This window comes from Phocoena phocoena, chromosome 1 (genome assembly GCF_963924675.1).
Source record: "Phocoena phocoena chromosome 1, mPhoPho1.1, whole genome shotgun sequence".
NCBI lineage: Eukaryota > Metazoa > Chordata > Mammalia > Artiodactyla > Phocoenidae > Phocoena > Phocoena phocoena.
In genome coordinates this window covers 24,971,213-24,987,758 of record NC_089219.1, presented here as the reverse complement: position 1 = coordinate 24,987,758, position 16,546 = coordinate 24,971,213, and the positions used below count along the sequence as shown (strand labels likewise).

The 16,546-nt window shown below is 55.0% G+C and overlaps 1 protein-coding gene across 2 annotated transcripts; it reads right to left on the bottom strand.

Moving 5' to 3' along the window:
* Nucleotides 1-7,215: 7,215 nt before the first annotated feature.
* Nucleotides 7,216-16,221, bottom strand: TINAGL1 (tubulointerstitial nephritis antigen like 1). Of its 2 annotated transcripts, XM_065884007.1 has the most exons (11): nt 15,918-16,221; nt 14,921-14,984; nt 11,125-11,217; nt 10,793-10,907; nt 9,381-9,504; nt 9,140-9,290; nt 8,822-9,011; nt 8,662-8,707; nt 8,265-8,388; nt 7,464-7,509; nt 7,216-7,356 (listed from the first exon to the last, which is right to left on the bottom strand). In XM_065884007.1, the coding sequence occupies exons 1-11, from the start codon at nt 16,219-16,221 to the stop codon at nt 7,216-7,218; spliced, it is 1,398 nt and encodes a 465-aa protein (XP_065740079.1). The 2 variants fall into 2 exon arrangements, with proteins under 2 accessions (XP_065740079.1, XP_065740090.1); XM_065884018.1 differs by lacking the exon at nt 11,125-11,217.
* Between the last annotated feature and the right edge of the window lie 325 nt (nt 16,222-16,546).

Sequence of the window (16,546 nt, the reverse complement as noted above, 5' to 3'; positions counted from 1 at the left end):
TTCAACTTTTTGTTATTTTCCATATCATTATTTTCTGCTTTATTATTTCCTTTCTTCTACTCTCTTTGGGTTTTCTGACAGTCTCTTCCTAAAATCTTGAGTTGGATGCTGAATTCATTTGTTGCCAATCTTTCCTGTTTTTTCAAAAAATATATTTATTTATTTATTTGGTTGCACCGGGTCTTAGTTGTGTCAGGTAGGCTCCTTAGTTGTGGAGTGCCGGCTCCTTAGTTGCAGCATGTGGTTTCCTTAGTTGCGGCTCCAAGCCTCCTTAGTTGCAGCTCCCGGCCTCCTTAGTTGCAGTTCACGTGCTCCTTAGTTGTGGCATACAAACTCTTAGTTGCAGCATGCATGTGGGATCTAGTTCCCTGACCAGGGATCGAACCCAGGCCCCCTGCATTGGAAGCACGGAGTCTTATCCACTGCGCCACCAGGGAAGTCCCGATCTTTCCTGTTTTTTTTTTTTTTTTTGCGGTACGCGGGCCTCTCACTGTTGTGGCCTCTCCAGTTGCAGAGCACAGGCTCCGGACGCGCAGGCTCAGCAGCCATGGCCCACGGGCCCAGCCACTCTGCGGCATGTGGGATCTTCCCAGACCGGGGCACGAACCCGTGTTCCCTGCATCGGCAGGCGGACTCTCAACCACTGCGCCACCAGGGAAGCCCAAGAAACGAGTTTTTAACTTAACATATTGGATCTCCTTGGCCAACATTTTTTTGTTGGTTTCTAATTTCATCATATTGGGGCTAGAGAACATGACTGAATGATATTGATTCTTTTTTTTAAAATTAATTTATTTTATTTATTATTTATTTTTGGCTGCGTTGGGTCTTCATTGCTGCGTGTGGGCTTTCTCTAGTTGCGGTGAGCGGTGGCTGCTCTTCATTGTGGTGCATGGGCTTTATTAGTTGTGGCTTGCAGGCTCCAGAGCGCAGGCTCAGTAGCTGTGGCACGTGGGCTTAGTTGCTCCGCGGCATGTGGGATCTTCCCGGACCAGGGCTCGAACCCATGTCCCCTGCATTGGCAGGCGGATTCTTAACCACTGCGCCACCAGGGAAGTCCCAATGAAACTGATTCTTTAAAAAAATTTTAGACTTCCTTTATGGCCATATATGTGGTATTTTTAAAAGTGTTCCATGTGAACTTGAAAACAATGGTTATTCTGTGTGTAAGGAGGTGTAAAGTTTATGTTTATCTAGCAGATGAAGTTCTTAATTACATTGTCCTAACTTCTGTATCTTTACTAATGTTTTGCTATTTCATCCACTGGTTTTAAGAAAGCTTAATTAGAATTTCCTACTTTGAAAAAAATTTTTCCCACTTTGTTTATAGATTCCTGCCTTTCTCCTTGTGGTTCTGACAGATTTGCTTTATATGTTTCACCAAAATACATATAAGTTTATGATCCATGTAAGTTCATGACTATTATATCTTCTTGGCAGATGTTTCCTTTTATGTGTGTGTTGGTTAGGGCTAGATTGCTGTTTCAAAAGACCCTCAAAAACAGTGGTTTAAATAACATAGAACTTTATTTTTTGTCCATGTGAAAGTCCACAGCCACGGTTCCTGTGGGGTTTGGTAAATGAGGAGCCAGCAGGAGAGGAGAGGGAGGGGAAAGAGTGAGGTTGAGGTATTTATTCCCCTGCCCCTTCACCATGAGGTCACCTTTGGTCTACATAACTCTCCATCAGAGCCTGGTCACCGCTCTCTCCCTTTGACCCTGCGGCCTAGGGGAATGAAAGCTATGCTATTGCTAGCCTCAGAGCTCTTGCGACTCCCCTATGCCCTACTTTGTCATTATTCTTTTTGACAATAAACTCTGCCCAAGTTCTCTTCATTAGAACACGCCATTTCCTGTTGGGACCCTGAGTGATGCAGGCTGGCATCATGTGTTTAAAAGTCATTGATTCTGAGTGCCTTTAGGCAAGCGTGCACGCTCCAATACATGCTGGACGCAGGCCCCGCTATTCCCTATTCCGACACTCCTGGCTCACCTTGTATCTGCCTAGTCCCAAAGACATTTGAGGCTGAGACCCTGGGTTAATGGCCCCAGTCTAAGACCCCGCATCCAGGTCTCCAGAACACTACCCTGTCTCGGGGGAAGGAACTACTCAAAGCCCATCAATAACACCCACCTTGTCCATCGTAACACAGACCCAGCTTGGCCACTGGTCTGATGGCCAGAGCAGCCTCTCCCTGGACAAACTCAGTATCTCAGGATCACGGGGACTCACCTTTGTCTGAGGGTGCTTTTTTACTTTAGATGGGTCAGAACTTTCACCTAGGACTGTCAGCTTCTGCAAGACCCAGAGTCAGCCTGGCCCTTTAGGGTGACTGCACATCTCTGCTCTGATTCATTAGGTACCAGTTTCTTCAGTCTGACTCTCCGCGGGCCCAGCTTGTTTCCCTCATTTCCTCATTCTTAGGGAAATGTTCAATCTTGGTCAGCTCCCACACAGAGATGGCAGAGATAACTGTTCCCATTTTACAGACTAGGAAACTGAGGTTCAGAGTGGAAAGTGAGCTTCGGGGAGTCCAGTGGGGCCCGGCTTTGAGCCTGGGTCTGTCTGGCTCTGAATTAGAGGCTTTCCTAGGGAGGCTGTGTGTGCTGGGGGGAGACAGGGGAGCCTGAGTGGAGGACAGAGCCACAGGTGACAGAGTCACAGGAACCTCAAAGCCCTCTCCTGGCCAGGCTGGGGCACAACATCTGGGTGAGAGGTGCAGAGTCGGGGGGCCCTGGAGTCCAACAGAATGAGATGCATTCCCAGTTCTGCCCCTTTCTGTTTGTCTCCTTGGGCCGGTCTCCAGGCTTCATGGAGCAGTTATGAGGACTCACCCAGGGAGTCTGTGAAATGTGCATGTGGGTAGCTGCTCAGTTCCAGGTGTCTCCCAGGTCCCTGCTCTTCGCTTCTCTGGGCTGTGGTGGGTGCGGTGCAGATTCAGCCAGCAGGGGGCGCTGCTGCCAACGTTGACCGTGCTTCTGGGCCCTGCTTGTGTGCACCCATTCATTCACTCATACCTCTGCCCTCAAAACAAACAGCTCCTGTTAAAGCATCTCATCACATCCCACGGTGGGGACCGTGCTATTCCCCTTGGAGCAGGAAGCAGGATGCTCTCCTGGAAGACCTGCTCAGACTCACCTTTGCTTTACTTTGGGAAGACTGCCTCGGGTGTTAGTGTCAGAGCCACAGAATTTTCACAAAATGGGTGGGATTCTAGAAAAGTTATCTCCCAGTCTTCAGGAATGAGTCATCAGGGAGAAGCTGGGGGAGGAACATCTCATTGTCTGACCCACAAAGTCATCTTTCTGGGTTGATCTACAAATTCAGTGGTAGGCAGTGTGGGCTGTATCCAGCTGCACCACTTATCAGCTAAGTGACCTGACCAATCCCATGCTTCCCTGAGCCTCTATCTCCTTATCTGTCCAATGGTGGTAAGAGTAGTCCCTAGCTATGACGGACTGTTTCCATCATTTGGTCAGCATCCCTCCTTTCCCCTGGAACAGCAGTCTTCCCCTTTAGGATCTTCTCCTCAAAACACTGGTTCAGCCAGGGCAGTCATGGCATCTATGATCCTGTCCCTTAGCTATAGATGGTTGGCCCACAGGTGGACACCTGATTAGAGCTGGGCCAATTGGAAACCTTCCCTGTTCTGTTCTGTTTTGAGTCAAAACTGAGACGATGGCTGTGAAAATGTGAGAGGCTCAGGAGTTGTCATTGGTCAAATGTCCTACCTCATGGCAGAGTTAGTCTACAGAGGGAGAGGCAGGGGAGAGAGAGACAGAGTATGTGAGTGAGTCCTGGCAGGATTTGGATCCCTAGTTCTGGCTGTGCCTGGGTCCACTAGCCCTGCTCACAATCTGCAAGTTCAACTCTCCCTTAGATTCCCAGGGTCACCTCACTTGTTGGCATTGGTTTCTAAAGATACACTTTTTCACAGGGCTGTTTGTAGGATCAAATGAGCTAAAGTGTGTGAAGCACTCAGCCCAAGGCCTGGCCCACTGCAGACTCAGTAGGCATGGATTCCTTTCCCTTAATGGGCACCTGGCAAGGATGGGGTTTGGCAAGATGCCGGGAAGATGTGAAGCATCAGCACTAGTGAAGTGATGTAACTCAGCAGTTCTCGAGAAATAAAAGTCAGGTGCCTCGGGACCCTGCAGAGCTCCATGGGAGACCAGAATGAATGCCCAAGCAGGACATTTGGTACATAAGAAAGGACGAGACTAAGAAAAAAACTCCTGTCCCAACCTTTTGTGGGAGGAAAAATTGTCGGTGCCAGGGATGTATGCTGGAGTCCCTGGAGGTCTAGAAGGTGGACACCAGGAAAGGCTTTCCAGAGGAGAGACATTTGAGCTGGGTTTTGAAGGATGAATAAGAGTTTGTCAACCAGGGAAAGGACTTGGAAAAAGACATTGGACGAAACAACCACTATTAGTACAAAGCTGATTGGTATGAGAAGTCAGACAGCCTGGGTTTAATCCTGCCTCAACCAACCTTCAGATTCATCTATGCTTCTGTTCCTTATCTGCAAAATAAGGAAATAGGGACGTATTTTTAGTATTAAAAGAGATAATATATGTAAAACACTCAGAACAACGTGTTGTCAGAAGGCTGTGGTTAAGCACTAAATAAATGTTTAGCTCATTATGAAAAACATTTGCATTATCAAGTCCACCCCCACCTTTAGAAGACTGGAGCTGTTACCATTTATTGAGCCCTTAATAAGCTCCAGGCATGGTGCTAAATGCTTAGCATGCTTTGTCTCTTTTAATCCTCCCAATAACTCCAGGAGGTGAGTATTATTATCCCCATTAAAGATAGAAAAACAGAGGCTCTGAGAGGTCAAGATTTCATAGCCAGTGCGGAACAAGCAGAGTAGGCGTTCAAACTCAGGTTTGTCTAAGGACGCCCTTGGCTCAGAGAGAGCAAGGGACTGGCCTCAGGACACACAGCAGGGTGCTGGGGTGCCAGGATTTCTTTCTGGACCCACTCAAGGGCAGTAACGTGGTTGGAGGTCCTTGGTTTGCCTCTCCCTTTACAACAACATGTTCACTGAGTGTTGGTTCTCTTTGAGAGAACCAGGGGTGGCTGACGAGGCACCCGCTAAGCCCTCCGCAGCCCCATTCACACGCTCTCCCACTCCACGGCGGACCTTGCGGGCCTGGGGCCCCCGGCCCAGGGACAGAGCTGGGCCGACCCCACTTGGGTCCACAGGGTCAGGCCTCCCAGCAGCGCTGGCAGAGCTAAGAGCCTGGAGACCCAGCCGCGCCCCTGTTCCCCTCCCTTTCCCAACCCCCATTGCTTCCGCCAAAGGTCCTTGTAGAAAATTCCAGCCGCGCCCCTGGACCGGGGTTTTTCCAGCGGGATGGGAACAGTGGGCGCGTCTGGCAGCCAAAGCCGCAGAGGGGGTAGTAACTGGGCAGCCCCCGTCACCCCTGCTCAGGACTCCCCTCCCTTCGTTGTCCCCAGGGCCCCGGGCCAGCCTTGGCTCCTTGGGGACAGGCGGGCCAGCCAGGGGAGCCGGCTCGGGACGTCCTAGCAAACAGGAAATGAAACAAAGGCAGCGGCTTATCGGTCACCCCGCATTCCTTTCAGGTGATGCCCAAGCAGCCCAGGCGACAAGGCTGGCCCTGAGGGGCTGCCTGCCAGGGGACAGACCTCCCTGCTGCCTCTGCTCAGCGACTCTGGCTCCCCTGCCTTCCTGTTCAGCTGGGGGTGGGGGCAAGGAGGATTCCTGCCATGGGAGGCCCCATCACCAGGCACAGCAGGGTGCCTGAGCTCCTGGAAAGGCAGGGCTTCACACTGACCTCGGTGCCTAGAGGGGTGGGCTGAGGAGGGAGTCTTGAGAAGGGAATGGGGGGGAAAGAATGGGTTATATTCATTCAACCATTCCACAAACTGTAACACCACCTTATCCAGTGTACAGGTGTGGGTACCAGGACTCATCAATGAACCAGACCCAGTCGCTGCCCTCAAGGAACTTCCAGCATAAGAAGGATACGTGAAATACTGGTGAAAGGGCAAGATGCAGATGAGCTCAGGGAGGGGGTGTCTAAGCCATGCTAAGTTGGGTTGCGGTGCTTTGGGGACTCGTGGGTCCCTTGCACGGCACCTGGCACATCAGTTACTCTCCTCCAGTACTGTCTGACTGAAGAAACCCTGGAGTTGGCTTTGAAACAGCAGTGGGATAGGGGAGGGGGTGGAACGGAAGGGCATCTGGACTGAGAGCGGCATGTGCAAATGCCCAGTGGTCTGCGTGTGTACTGGACACTAGCGAGCAGTGAGGACTCTGGAGTCGCCTGGGCACTGAGTGAAGAAGCTGGTGAGGAGGCTGGTGGGGGTGGGTCCTGATGGCCTTGAATGCCAGGCCGAGGCCTGGACTTAATTCTCCAGGCACTGGGAGCACAGGGAGGTGGGGGAGGGAGAGGGCTCAGAGAGGCAGGCCCAGCCTGGCCTAGGGGTAGGGGAAGCAGGGGCTCCCCTTTGCCTGGGTGGCTTGGAGAGGCTGATCTGCAGAGACAGAGGCTCCAGCTTCTGTGGGGCTGTGCCCCCCTTGCCTGCTGGGCACTGGCACCAGTTCTGCTGATTGGTGGGTTGGATTCCCCCGCCCCAGGCAGCGCTGACTCAGCGTCTGAGAAGTGGTTCCCACGGGCCCACGACTCTCTAGGGGCCAGAAGCCATGCCATCCATGCCCCACCTCCAAGTGGGTCAGTGTCCAGGGCCACTGACAATTAGGGCTGAATGGAGGCTAAGATTTCTGGTCCACCCCACCCCCCACCCCGGCCAACCAGCATGGCTTTAGGCAGTCCTTTCTGCTGTCTAACCATATGCCACCCAAACTCTGGCCTGGCTCTCCACATCCAGAAGTTCCAAGATACATAGTTATCAATACTTTGTTTTTATTTTAAAACAGTGAAAAGAAAAATAAATATCTTTGAGAAATAAGAGTACAAGGGTGGGGTGGAGTGGTGGGGCCGGAGAAGGGGGTGTCCTAGCTTCGGTGGTCTTGCTCCTTCCTGGCCAGGCCCTGCCCGGCCCCCGCTGGGAGGTCTGGGGGCTCCGCCAGCCTCGCCTGTCCGAGGCTCCCAAGCCGGGAGCTGCGTCAGCGTCAGCGGAACCCTCGCGCGCGAGGATTAGGCCCCTGGGGCCCGGAGCTCCGTCGGGCGGGCGGGGGCTGCTGCCCCACAGAGGGCTCTTCCCGGCGTGGTGCCCGCGGCCTCAGTGGTGACCCATGTCCTCCATTCCCACGCGGCCCCAGACGCCCAGCACGAAGCTCTCGATGTCGCACTCGTTGGCGCCGCGCACGATGCGGAAGTGGCCCCTCTCTCCCCAGGCTGGGCCCCACGAGTTGGCCGCCGTCTGGGAATGAGAAGGAGCCGTGAGGAGGGGAACTGGAGTGGGGGAAGAGGACAGGAGGCCCGGGGGAAGGTGACAGCGGCCGCAGGGCACGCGGCGCAGGGACTCACCCAGTACTTGAGCGTCCTTCCGTCGGGCAGCGTCTCCTCCCCCCACCTGCGGGGCAGAGCCGGAGGGGGAAGGGCGCTGATTCACCTGCTTTCAGGAGCTCCCGCCCCGCGGCCTTCCCTGCCCAGGCCCCTGTTGCCATTGGTGACTTGGGTGCACCCTCAGGACTTGGGCAGCCCTCTGTCCCTCTCTGCACCTCCCTCAGTCTCCACATCTCTAATTCTGTGCACCTGTGCCTGGTGTGGGGACGGTCCCAAAGGGACAACTGGAGGGGGAAGCAGAAAAGGAGGGAAACTGGGCCTCCACCCTCCAGGGATCCACATCCCAGCGACCAGTTCTCTGGGACCTCATACATCTGCCTGCCCTCCCTCCTCACCTGGTGGGGGATGGGGGGCAGGGGGCAGTGTGTGTGTGCAAAGTACATTTCATTGGTTGGACTATTGAAATCAGTGACTCTAGCATTGCCTCTTATATCAGCTGGGGAAACTGAGGGCTGGGGGAGTGAGTCAGGCAGAGCTGGGACAGGTGCTGAGCTGAGGAGAGGTTGAGCAACTCTTGAATCCTTGTCTGTATTTCATTTGGAGTTAGTTTTCCCAGTGTGTAAGGAAGGAAGAGTTCTAGAACACCTTAAAAGGCCCCTAACTCTTGGTGTGACCCAGGGCAAGTACCTCCTCTTTTTGAGTCTCGGTTTCCTCCCCTATGAAATGGAGCTTTGCAGAGAGGTGGTAAGGACTCAAGGCAGACTCAGAGGCCCCAGTGCAAGCCCTGCTGCCCCCAACCCCCCTGCCCACCAAGGCCCTCACCCTGTGATCTTGACCGAATGGGTCCCATGATGGCGGTATTGCTCCGGCCTCCCAAGGCTCACTGGTGTATGGCTGTAGATGCCGCTCTGGTACAGGAAGAAGTCCTCATGCACCTCCATGAGGGCTGTGGGCAGAGGTCAAAATGGGGCTGGCTCAGCCCATCAGCACAGGCACTGACACCCAAGCCTGGAGATGCATGCCCAGGCCCCGGGGCCTCTGGTACCAAGACTCTAAGTGCCCCCTCCAGGTGCTACTCCTGGGGAAGGGACATGGTTTTTCCCACTCCTGGCCCCAACGGACTTGCTGCTCAATGCTGTACGGACCACCTGTGCCTCTGTGCCCAGTGTCAAGCAGGCACAAGCTTCTGGAATCAGGGGACAGGATGAGGGGCATTTACCTTGGACAGGGCCATTCTCCATCAGCTCCTTCATGATCTCCTTCTCCTGGAGGGTGAGGGGGTGGGGAGGAGAGTATCCATCAGGCGCGAGTGAGGCTTAAGCCTTTGGCCAACCTTCCAGCTCTCCTGCCTTTGCCCCCTCACCCAAGTGCAGACTTACGTTGGAGCCGAGGCGGTAGGCAGGAGTGACCTGGTAGATGTCATTGGCATGGACATAGCTACTGGGGCAGCGGGCGGTGGCCTGCCGTTTGCCCCGACCCATGGCCCGACTGTGCATCATGCAGCGGGGTGCGGAGCCAGCCTCGTCCCACCCATGGCCCGAGAACGGGTAGCAGTGGTCAGACACAACCCTGCAGGGGCAGCAGGAGGGAGCGGGGACAGAGTGGGCATGGGGCAGCCTGGCCCAGGCCCTTCCTGCAGGCTTTCCCTTCCTAAGACCCCCGCCTCATGCCCTCTTCCCTACCCCCTTGCTGCTCACCCTCGACGGCGCAGGAACCACCAGGCACCGTCAAGTCGCCCACCGCGGCAACCCTGCTGGTTGTGCGTGTCACAAGACAGCAGGTTCTGGGGTGACAGGACAGGTGTCATGTGCCCCAGAGAATGGATTGAGACTCGATCAGATGCCACAGCTGGTGGGGGGGGGGAGGTAGAGGGGCTGTCAGGGGGCTCAGGCCTTTGCCCTCCTTTCCCACCTGGCCAGCCCCTGCCCTTGAACATACCTGCCGTGGAGAAGGCCCAGGAGCCTGCACAGTTGCCCTGGTCAAGAGGGTCGTGGATCAAGTTGGGCCACTTCTCAGAGGCCTCGAAGGCTCTGGGCAGCACCTCCCCTGGGCCCAGCACTGTCTGCAAGGAAAAGGTCACTGTCTGCCTCCTGCCTCTGCCCCAGACTGCCGCTCAGGGGCCCTAGGCATTGGAGGTCTCCCAAGAATCCAGGGCCTCGGTGCTCTGTGACCACCTAAAGGGGTGGGATAGGGAGGGTGGGAGGGAGACGCAAGGGGGAAGAGATATGGGGATGTATGTACATGCATAGCTGATTCACTTTGTTATACAGCAGCAACTAACACACCGCTGTAAAGCAATTATACTCCAATAAAGATGTTTAAAAAAAAAAAGTCCAGGGCCTTCTGCAGTTTGATCTTGAGCCCTCTGTTGCTGAGAGACTCCAGCAACCTCCACGGTGACCCAGAGGAAGACCCAGACACCATTTAGTGCCTCTCTAGTGTCAGGTGGGGGGTGACTAGTCCTGTTTTACAGGTGAGGCAATTGAAGCCAGGAATAGGGAAGTGGTCGGGCCACTTTCCATCCTCAACCGCTGCCTCTTTCCTCCTCTGTACCTTCTGATCTGCTACATCCTTCTTCCCACCAGGACCTTGGGCTTCAGGCCCCAAAGGGCAGGGGAGGGAAGAAGCAGTAAGGTCCCGTGACTGGGCAGGCTGCCAAGGCAAACAGCAGGAGGCAGAAAATAGCCGGAGGCCCAGGGGAGTAAGGGCAGGGGCAGGGTCTGGTCACCTCAGCCTTGAGCTGAGCTCCCTCTGCAGGGAGGGCCGCTCTGGCCAGTCACTGCCTCCTCCCTGCCGGCCACTGATGGAAGGAGCCTCCGGCATGTGTCCCGCTCAAGCTCCCTTCCTCGCCCTTTGACTGTTCTGGGTCTGGTTCTCATTTCTCCCTCTGGAGGGTCCCACTGGTGGGAAGGGTGAAACCCCCTCCTCCCTGGGGGTTCTGCTGAGATGGTGTTTGTTTCCGAGAATTGCTGCTCTCTGGCCAAAGCTGGAGGAGTGTCTGTCCCTCCCTTCCCAAAATACCAAGGTGACCTCCTGGCCCTTAGGGCCCTAACCCAGCCATACTGGGACCAATGACATTTTTCCCAAGCCAGAGAGGCCAGAGAAGCTAGGGAGGGTCAGATGCTGGGACCACAAAACTCAGAATCTGAGCATCAGTTCTTGCAGGGCAGCACATCTTGTTATAGGCAGAAACCCAAGGCCCAGAGAAGGGGAGTCCCTTGTCCAGGGATACACAGCCTATTGGTGGGGGACAGGCCTAGGCCCTTGGAGAAGCAGGGCACAGGGTGCCAGGGTCCCTGGGGTGGTAGGCCAAGAGGAGATGGCAGGATTGTGGGCAGGGATGGACTTACATGAATCTCATTCATATTGGTGACGGAGGAAGACGGGCGGATGGTGCCCAGGCGGTAGCGAATGCCCTCATCCAGGGTCATGCCCCAGAAGGCACTGTGGTTCCCAGCCCGCCACCTGAAAGAGAGGGGATGGAGGTCACAGACCGGCCAAGGCTGGGGGTCCTGGAGGTATGCGCACGTGGGCGGGAGAGATGCCTACCAGCTACATGTACGCGTGAATAAGATCTGAGTGTGGGTGTGCCTGGCAGGACACGCATCTCGGGCAGAACATACATGTGTATGTGTGTGCACGCACATGTGTGCCCACTCGGGGCATTTTTAGGGCCTCTCACCCATAGTTGCCTTGGTTGATGGCCTTGATCATGTTTTCGTCCACCAGGCATGGCTCCTGGTCACACTCCCACTGCCCTTTCTCCTGGCAGGTGCTGGAAGAACAGGAGGAAAGGAAGAGGTGAGGTGGTGCTGGGCATCCTTGGAAGGGAGGAGGCCTCAGAGGTCAACATGGGCCTGAAATTCTGCATCAGCACCTATGAGAGGACCGCCAGATGATCCCATCCAGCCTGGTGGCTTTAAATGTCAATTTCAAATTTATGATTCTCAAGTTTATATCTGCTTCTCAGATCTCTCCCTAAACTCCAGATTCAAGGATATTACTGCTACACCACATCACCTCCTGGGTGTCTAACAGGTCACACTCACCACATCCCAAACCAAATTCCTGTTCTCCCCTACCCCCAGGCCTGCGCCTGCCACAGTACTCGAAAATGGCACTCCATCCTCTCCTGGAGTGCAGGCCAAAAGCCTGGGAGGCACCCTGGACCCTCTCTCACTTGCTAACCCGATTCATTGGCAGATCGTGTTGACTCTACCTTAAAAACACATCCAGAATCCAAACCATGTCTCATTCTTTTCCGTAGCCACCATGGTCCAATCACCTTTCACTTGGATTCTGCTGTAGCCTCCTCACTGCTCTCCCCGATTCTGCCCAGTGCCCACCCCACCCCCCCGCTTCGGTATATTTTTAACACAGCTGCCCAAGCGATCCTGTTAAACACAAATCATATCATGCCATTCCCCTGCCCAAAACCTGCCACTGGCTTCACATCAAGAATAAGAGCCAAAGTCCTTCCAGCGCCAACAAGGCCCTGCACGATCTGTCCTCCTGTCCCCTCTCTGACCCCCTCGTCCCCGTCCTGGTTCCTGAGGTCCCAGCCAGGCTGGTCCTGACTGTTGACACCAGCCGTGCTCCTGCCCCCGGGCCTTTGCACGGTTCTTCCTCCAACATCCTCACGGCCCCTCTCACTTCTTCTAAGTCCTTATTCAAATGTCACCTTCTCAGGGTGGCCTGCCCTGGCCACCCTAACTCAGCATCCTCCACCCTTCCTACCCTGCTTCCCTGTTTTCTTTTCTCCTCAGCCTGTCATCACTATCTGACGTATTATATCTTTAGTTATTTATATTGTCTATACCTGTTTCTTCACAGAATCTAAGGTCCTTGAGGGCAGGTATTGTTTGATACCTTCAGTGCCTAAAAACAAAACCTAGCACATAGTAGCCACCCACCCAATAGATATTTGTGGAATGAATGAATGAATGAATGGGGCAGTACAGTGAAGTGATGAAGAGCATGGATTCTGAATTGAATCCAGGGTTCAGAGTCTAGCTGACTAGTCATGTGACCTTAGGTAAGTTATTTTAAACTCTCCCTCAATGTTGTCTGTAAGATGAGGATAATAATAGTACCACCTTCCAGGGATTAAAAGGCAAGCTTGCAAAGTACTCAGCCCAGGGCCTGGACCATGTGATGTGCTCAAGAATTGTTATCTTCCATGATTGTTCTCATTACAGGAACCCCAACTCCCCACCCCCTTGAGTTTCAGACTCCTACCCAGCTGGCCTCCTGACAGCTCCTCTGGGTGTGTGAAAGGCATCTCAGAATGGCCAAACTATCTTCCCCCAAACCTGTTCCTCCCTTAACATCCTCAACTCAGAAAACGGCACCTTATCTACCCAGCTGTTCAAGCCAGAACTCCATGTGGTCTGTGGTGTCTCCCCTACCGCCTGCCCCTCACCCATACCCACCTACCACCAGCCTGCCCTATGAGCCGGTCATGAAAGACTCCGAATCCACCTGTCTCTCACCCCTCCACCACCACCACCCTACTCTGGCCCCTTATCCCCTCTCACATGGACCCCCCACCCCCACCCCGGCAGTGGCTTCCTAACCAGGCTCCCTGCTTCATTGTGATTCCCTCCGCCCAATACACACACCCCTCTCTTAAAGCCAGAGAGATCTCTGAACAACACAAATCAGACTGTGTGCTCCCCAAGGGGCTGTGCACGACACTTAGAGCAAAATGCAAAATCCTTGGCACAGCTTATGAGACCCACGGGACGCAGCCTGCCCCTCCTCGGGGCCTCTCTTCCCATTTCACAGCTCCAGCTGCAATGAGCTTGGTCCCACCTCCTGGCCGTTCCACAAGCCATTTCCCCCCATGTTCCCTCCTTCTGGGCCTGGGCCACTCATGCTCTCATCTGCCTGGTATCTGCATAAATATCCCTTCCGGAGTAGCCTTCCCTCGCCCCCATCCCACTCTAAACTAGGGTGCCCCAATAACCTCTTTTCCCCCCATCACACCTGTAAGGTTGTAACGACAGGTTTATTATTTGTGTCACCACTCGACTAGAGGCTCCAGTGCAGGGACAAGGACTGTCTGCCGCATTCTGGCTGCATCTCCTTGGCCCAGCACAGCACCTGGCACATAGTAGGTCTCTAATAGGTGTCGACTAAACAGTTGAATTCTATGAATTCTATAGTGCTTTTACAAGCTCATAACTCTGCTATGACAAGATGCTAAACTGCATCCTTTCAAGCCCGCCCAAGGCTCCCGCCTCCCTTGTTGCCTTTTAAGGAGCCTCAAGGGGATGAGGACCCAGTATGGCTGGGATCTCCAGCCCCAGGAGCTGCGGGGGCACTTTCAGGGAGGCTTTCGTCCTTCCCTTCCCCCTCTGACTCTCGAAAGCATCCTCGAGGGCTCACAGAGCCTGGGAGGCCCACAGACACTGTCCCACACCCTCCGTCAGGTGTCAAGTGCAGGGAACACAGCCAGAACTGGCCTGGGAGGGCAGCGGCTTGGTCAGTCCTTTCCTGCCACCTCCCTCTTTGCCCCCCAGGGCTGTCCAAGCAGGTCTAGGCAGGACTGGTGGCAGCAGGTCCCAGCATTCCAGAGGGGGCCTGGGTGGCCAGGCCCTAGGGAAGGGACCGAGAGAGCGTGTTAACTCCTCCATGTCCAGAGGCATCCTATCAGTAACAGCAGAATCAGGCAAGCATGCTCCATCTTTTGAAACACACACACAGGTCACACACACTCAAAGCATGCACACACACACATGCTCTGTCACCCAGACACATGCTAAAATGCACGAGTCCCCACTCTCACTGTGACCCAGGCACCCCTCACGCCAGTGAGGCAATGGAAACAGCTTATGCGTAATGCATTCCAAAAAGTTTCCTCCTCCCTGGGGCCCTCTCAGTCCCAGGGCATGGGGTGGAGTGGGTGCAGGGCCTCCTCCTCTAAGTCTTAGGGTCCCCATTATTTCCATTAAGGGATTCAAGGCTTCGCACCTCCCATCTCAGGCCTCAGATTAGGGTAAGGGGGCACCCCAACCCCTTCATCCTCCTACTGGGAATGGTGGGGAGGGTTGGGGGAGGAGGAGGGGCCACATTCCAGGGAAGGCCCTGCTACAGTCTGGCTGGCTGCCAGCTCAGCCATCCCTGACCCTCATCCGGTCCAGGGCAACGGATGCTGCAGTCAGAGGTTTCCTTCCTGGCGCCCCCTTCTTGGACTCTCCCGTGACAGGGAGAAAGGTTGGGAGGGGCGGTAGCCTAGCCCCAGGCAGGAGGGGCTGCACCTGGAGCTGGGCATCCATGGTTGACTGCTCCTGGGGACTGCTGTTGGAATGCTGGTACAGAAGTTGACATGGTCCGTGTAAAAATTCCCATGTTACAGATGCGGAAACTGAGGCTCAGAAAAGGGAAAGGCCTTGCCCCCAGCAAGTGAGTGACAGGGATAGGGTTTGAATCAAGTCTGTTCCACAAAGCCCACAAGGCAAGCCCCCAACACTCACCAACGGTTACAGTTGTCCCAGTAGGTTCCCAGGACTGGATAGATGCGACCCCTGTGCATACATCCTGGTGGGAGGAAAGTCAGACAGAGACGTGGAGCCAAGACCAGAGACGACGGGTTGAGATGGCCAGGTCCTCAGAGGTCAGGTGTCCCGAACCCTCCCAAACACACACACTCACACACACCCGCCCTCACTGAAACTAAAGCCAAGCTATAACTTAAGACATCTCCTACAGGGTCACACACCAACTGCTACTTGGGAAGTTCTTCAGTGACTCCGACCTGGATCCCTCTTGCTTCTCTTGGATGCCCTCCACAACATTCCTTAGATCCTATGCCATTTAAATGAGTAGGGGTTTGGAGATGGGGAGTGGGAGGGGTATGGGGAAGCCAAAGCCCAGAGAAGGTGAGTGACTCCCCTAAGATGACACAGCACTTTGGGGTGACAACCCAGGTATGCAGTCTCACACCCGCAGCGCCATGGAATTGTGGGAAAGAATTCAAGTGACTCTCCTCTTGCATAAGGGCGAGTGGATGGTGGTGAGAGCTGAGAGCAGGAACAGACTTAACCCACCTCCCAGGTGTGACCAGCCGTCTCAGGGGTAGAGAGTCCTGAGCAAAGGCAGAGGAATTGTTAAGATGACGCTGACCAGCCCCTGCGTGCTTTATCAGTCTGAGGGTGAGTCACCAGGTGTGGCCAGCACCTTCTAAGTCCGGAATATGGAGACAGGCAGGACTGGGAGAAAGGGCAGGAGGCTGCCCTTCTCCTGGGCCAACTTAAAATCCCACAGACCGAGGCTCTTCTTTTTCCATCTTACTGGAGAGATTCAAGTTAGACCAGAGTGGGGACTTCCCGGAAGTGCAGAGAGACGGGCAGGGTCTCTTTCCCAGATTCTACAAAGCCTCCCCCTGGAAATGTCAATGTGTCAGCCTTGCTCCTGAGCCTTGCTGAGTTTGGGCTTGACAAAGCGACCCACCCCTGGCCGTCTGGTGCCCACCTTGGATGGGGGGAAAGGGGGGTGGCACGCCGAGGCAGAAGTCCCAGAAGTCAGGGCAGCAGTCGGAGACGGTGCGGTTGCAGAAGAGGTCACAGTAACAGGTAGCACCCAGGTAGGGCAGGGCGCAGTCATCGGCGCGGCCGCGGCAGCACAGGTCCTGCTCCTGGCAGTACCGGCCACCCGCATCCCGGATGCCCCGCAGGTGGAGAGCCGGTGCTAGCTCCCGGCGCCCACGACCCCGCTGGGCACCCAGGGCCAACTCGCCAGCCAGCAGCAGCAGCAGCCCCAGTGGACATCGCCACATGGTGCCTCCTGGGCCCAGGGAGGGCAGAATTCAGGGGTCAGAAGTGGTGGGCAACAGAGATTCCCTGGCACCCCAGGGACTGATCTCCCAGCTTCCTGGGGCTGTGAGTCCAAGGGGTTCCAGCAGGGACCCTGATTCCTGTGTCCCCAGGCAGGACAGGGGCGAGAAGCCACAATTTACGTGCCCTGGCTTACTGGGGGAAGGGGCTTAGGCAAGAAGTGGAGCCCCTCCCTGACCTGCCGGGGGACCTTCAAGGACAGGAGGTGGGGATGGTGGCATTCTTGGTGCTCCCCACTCAACACCCATGGTTCGCACCCAGGGTCTC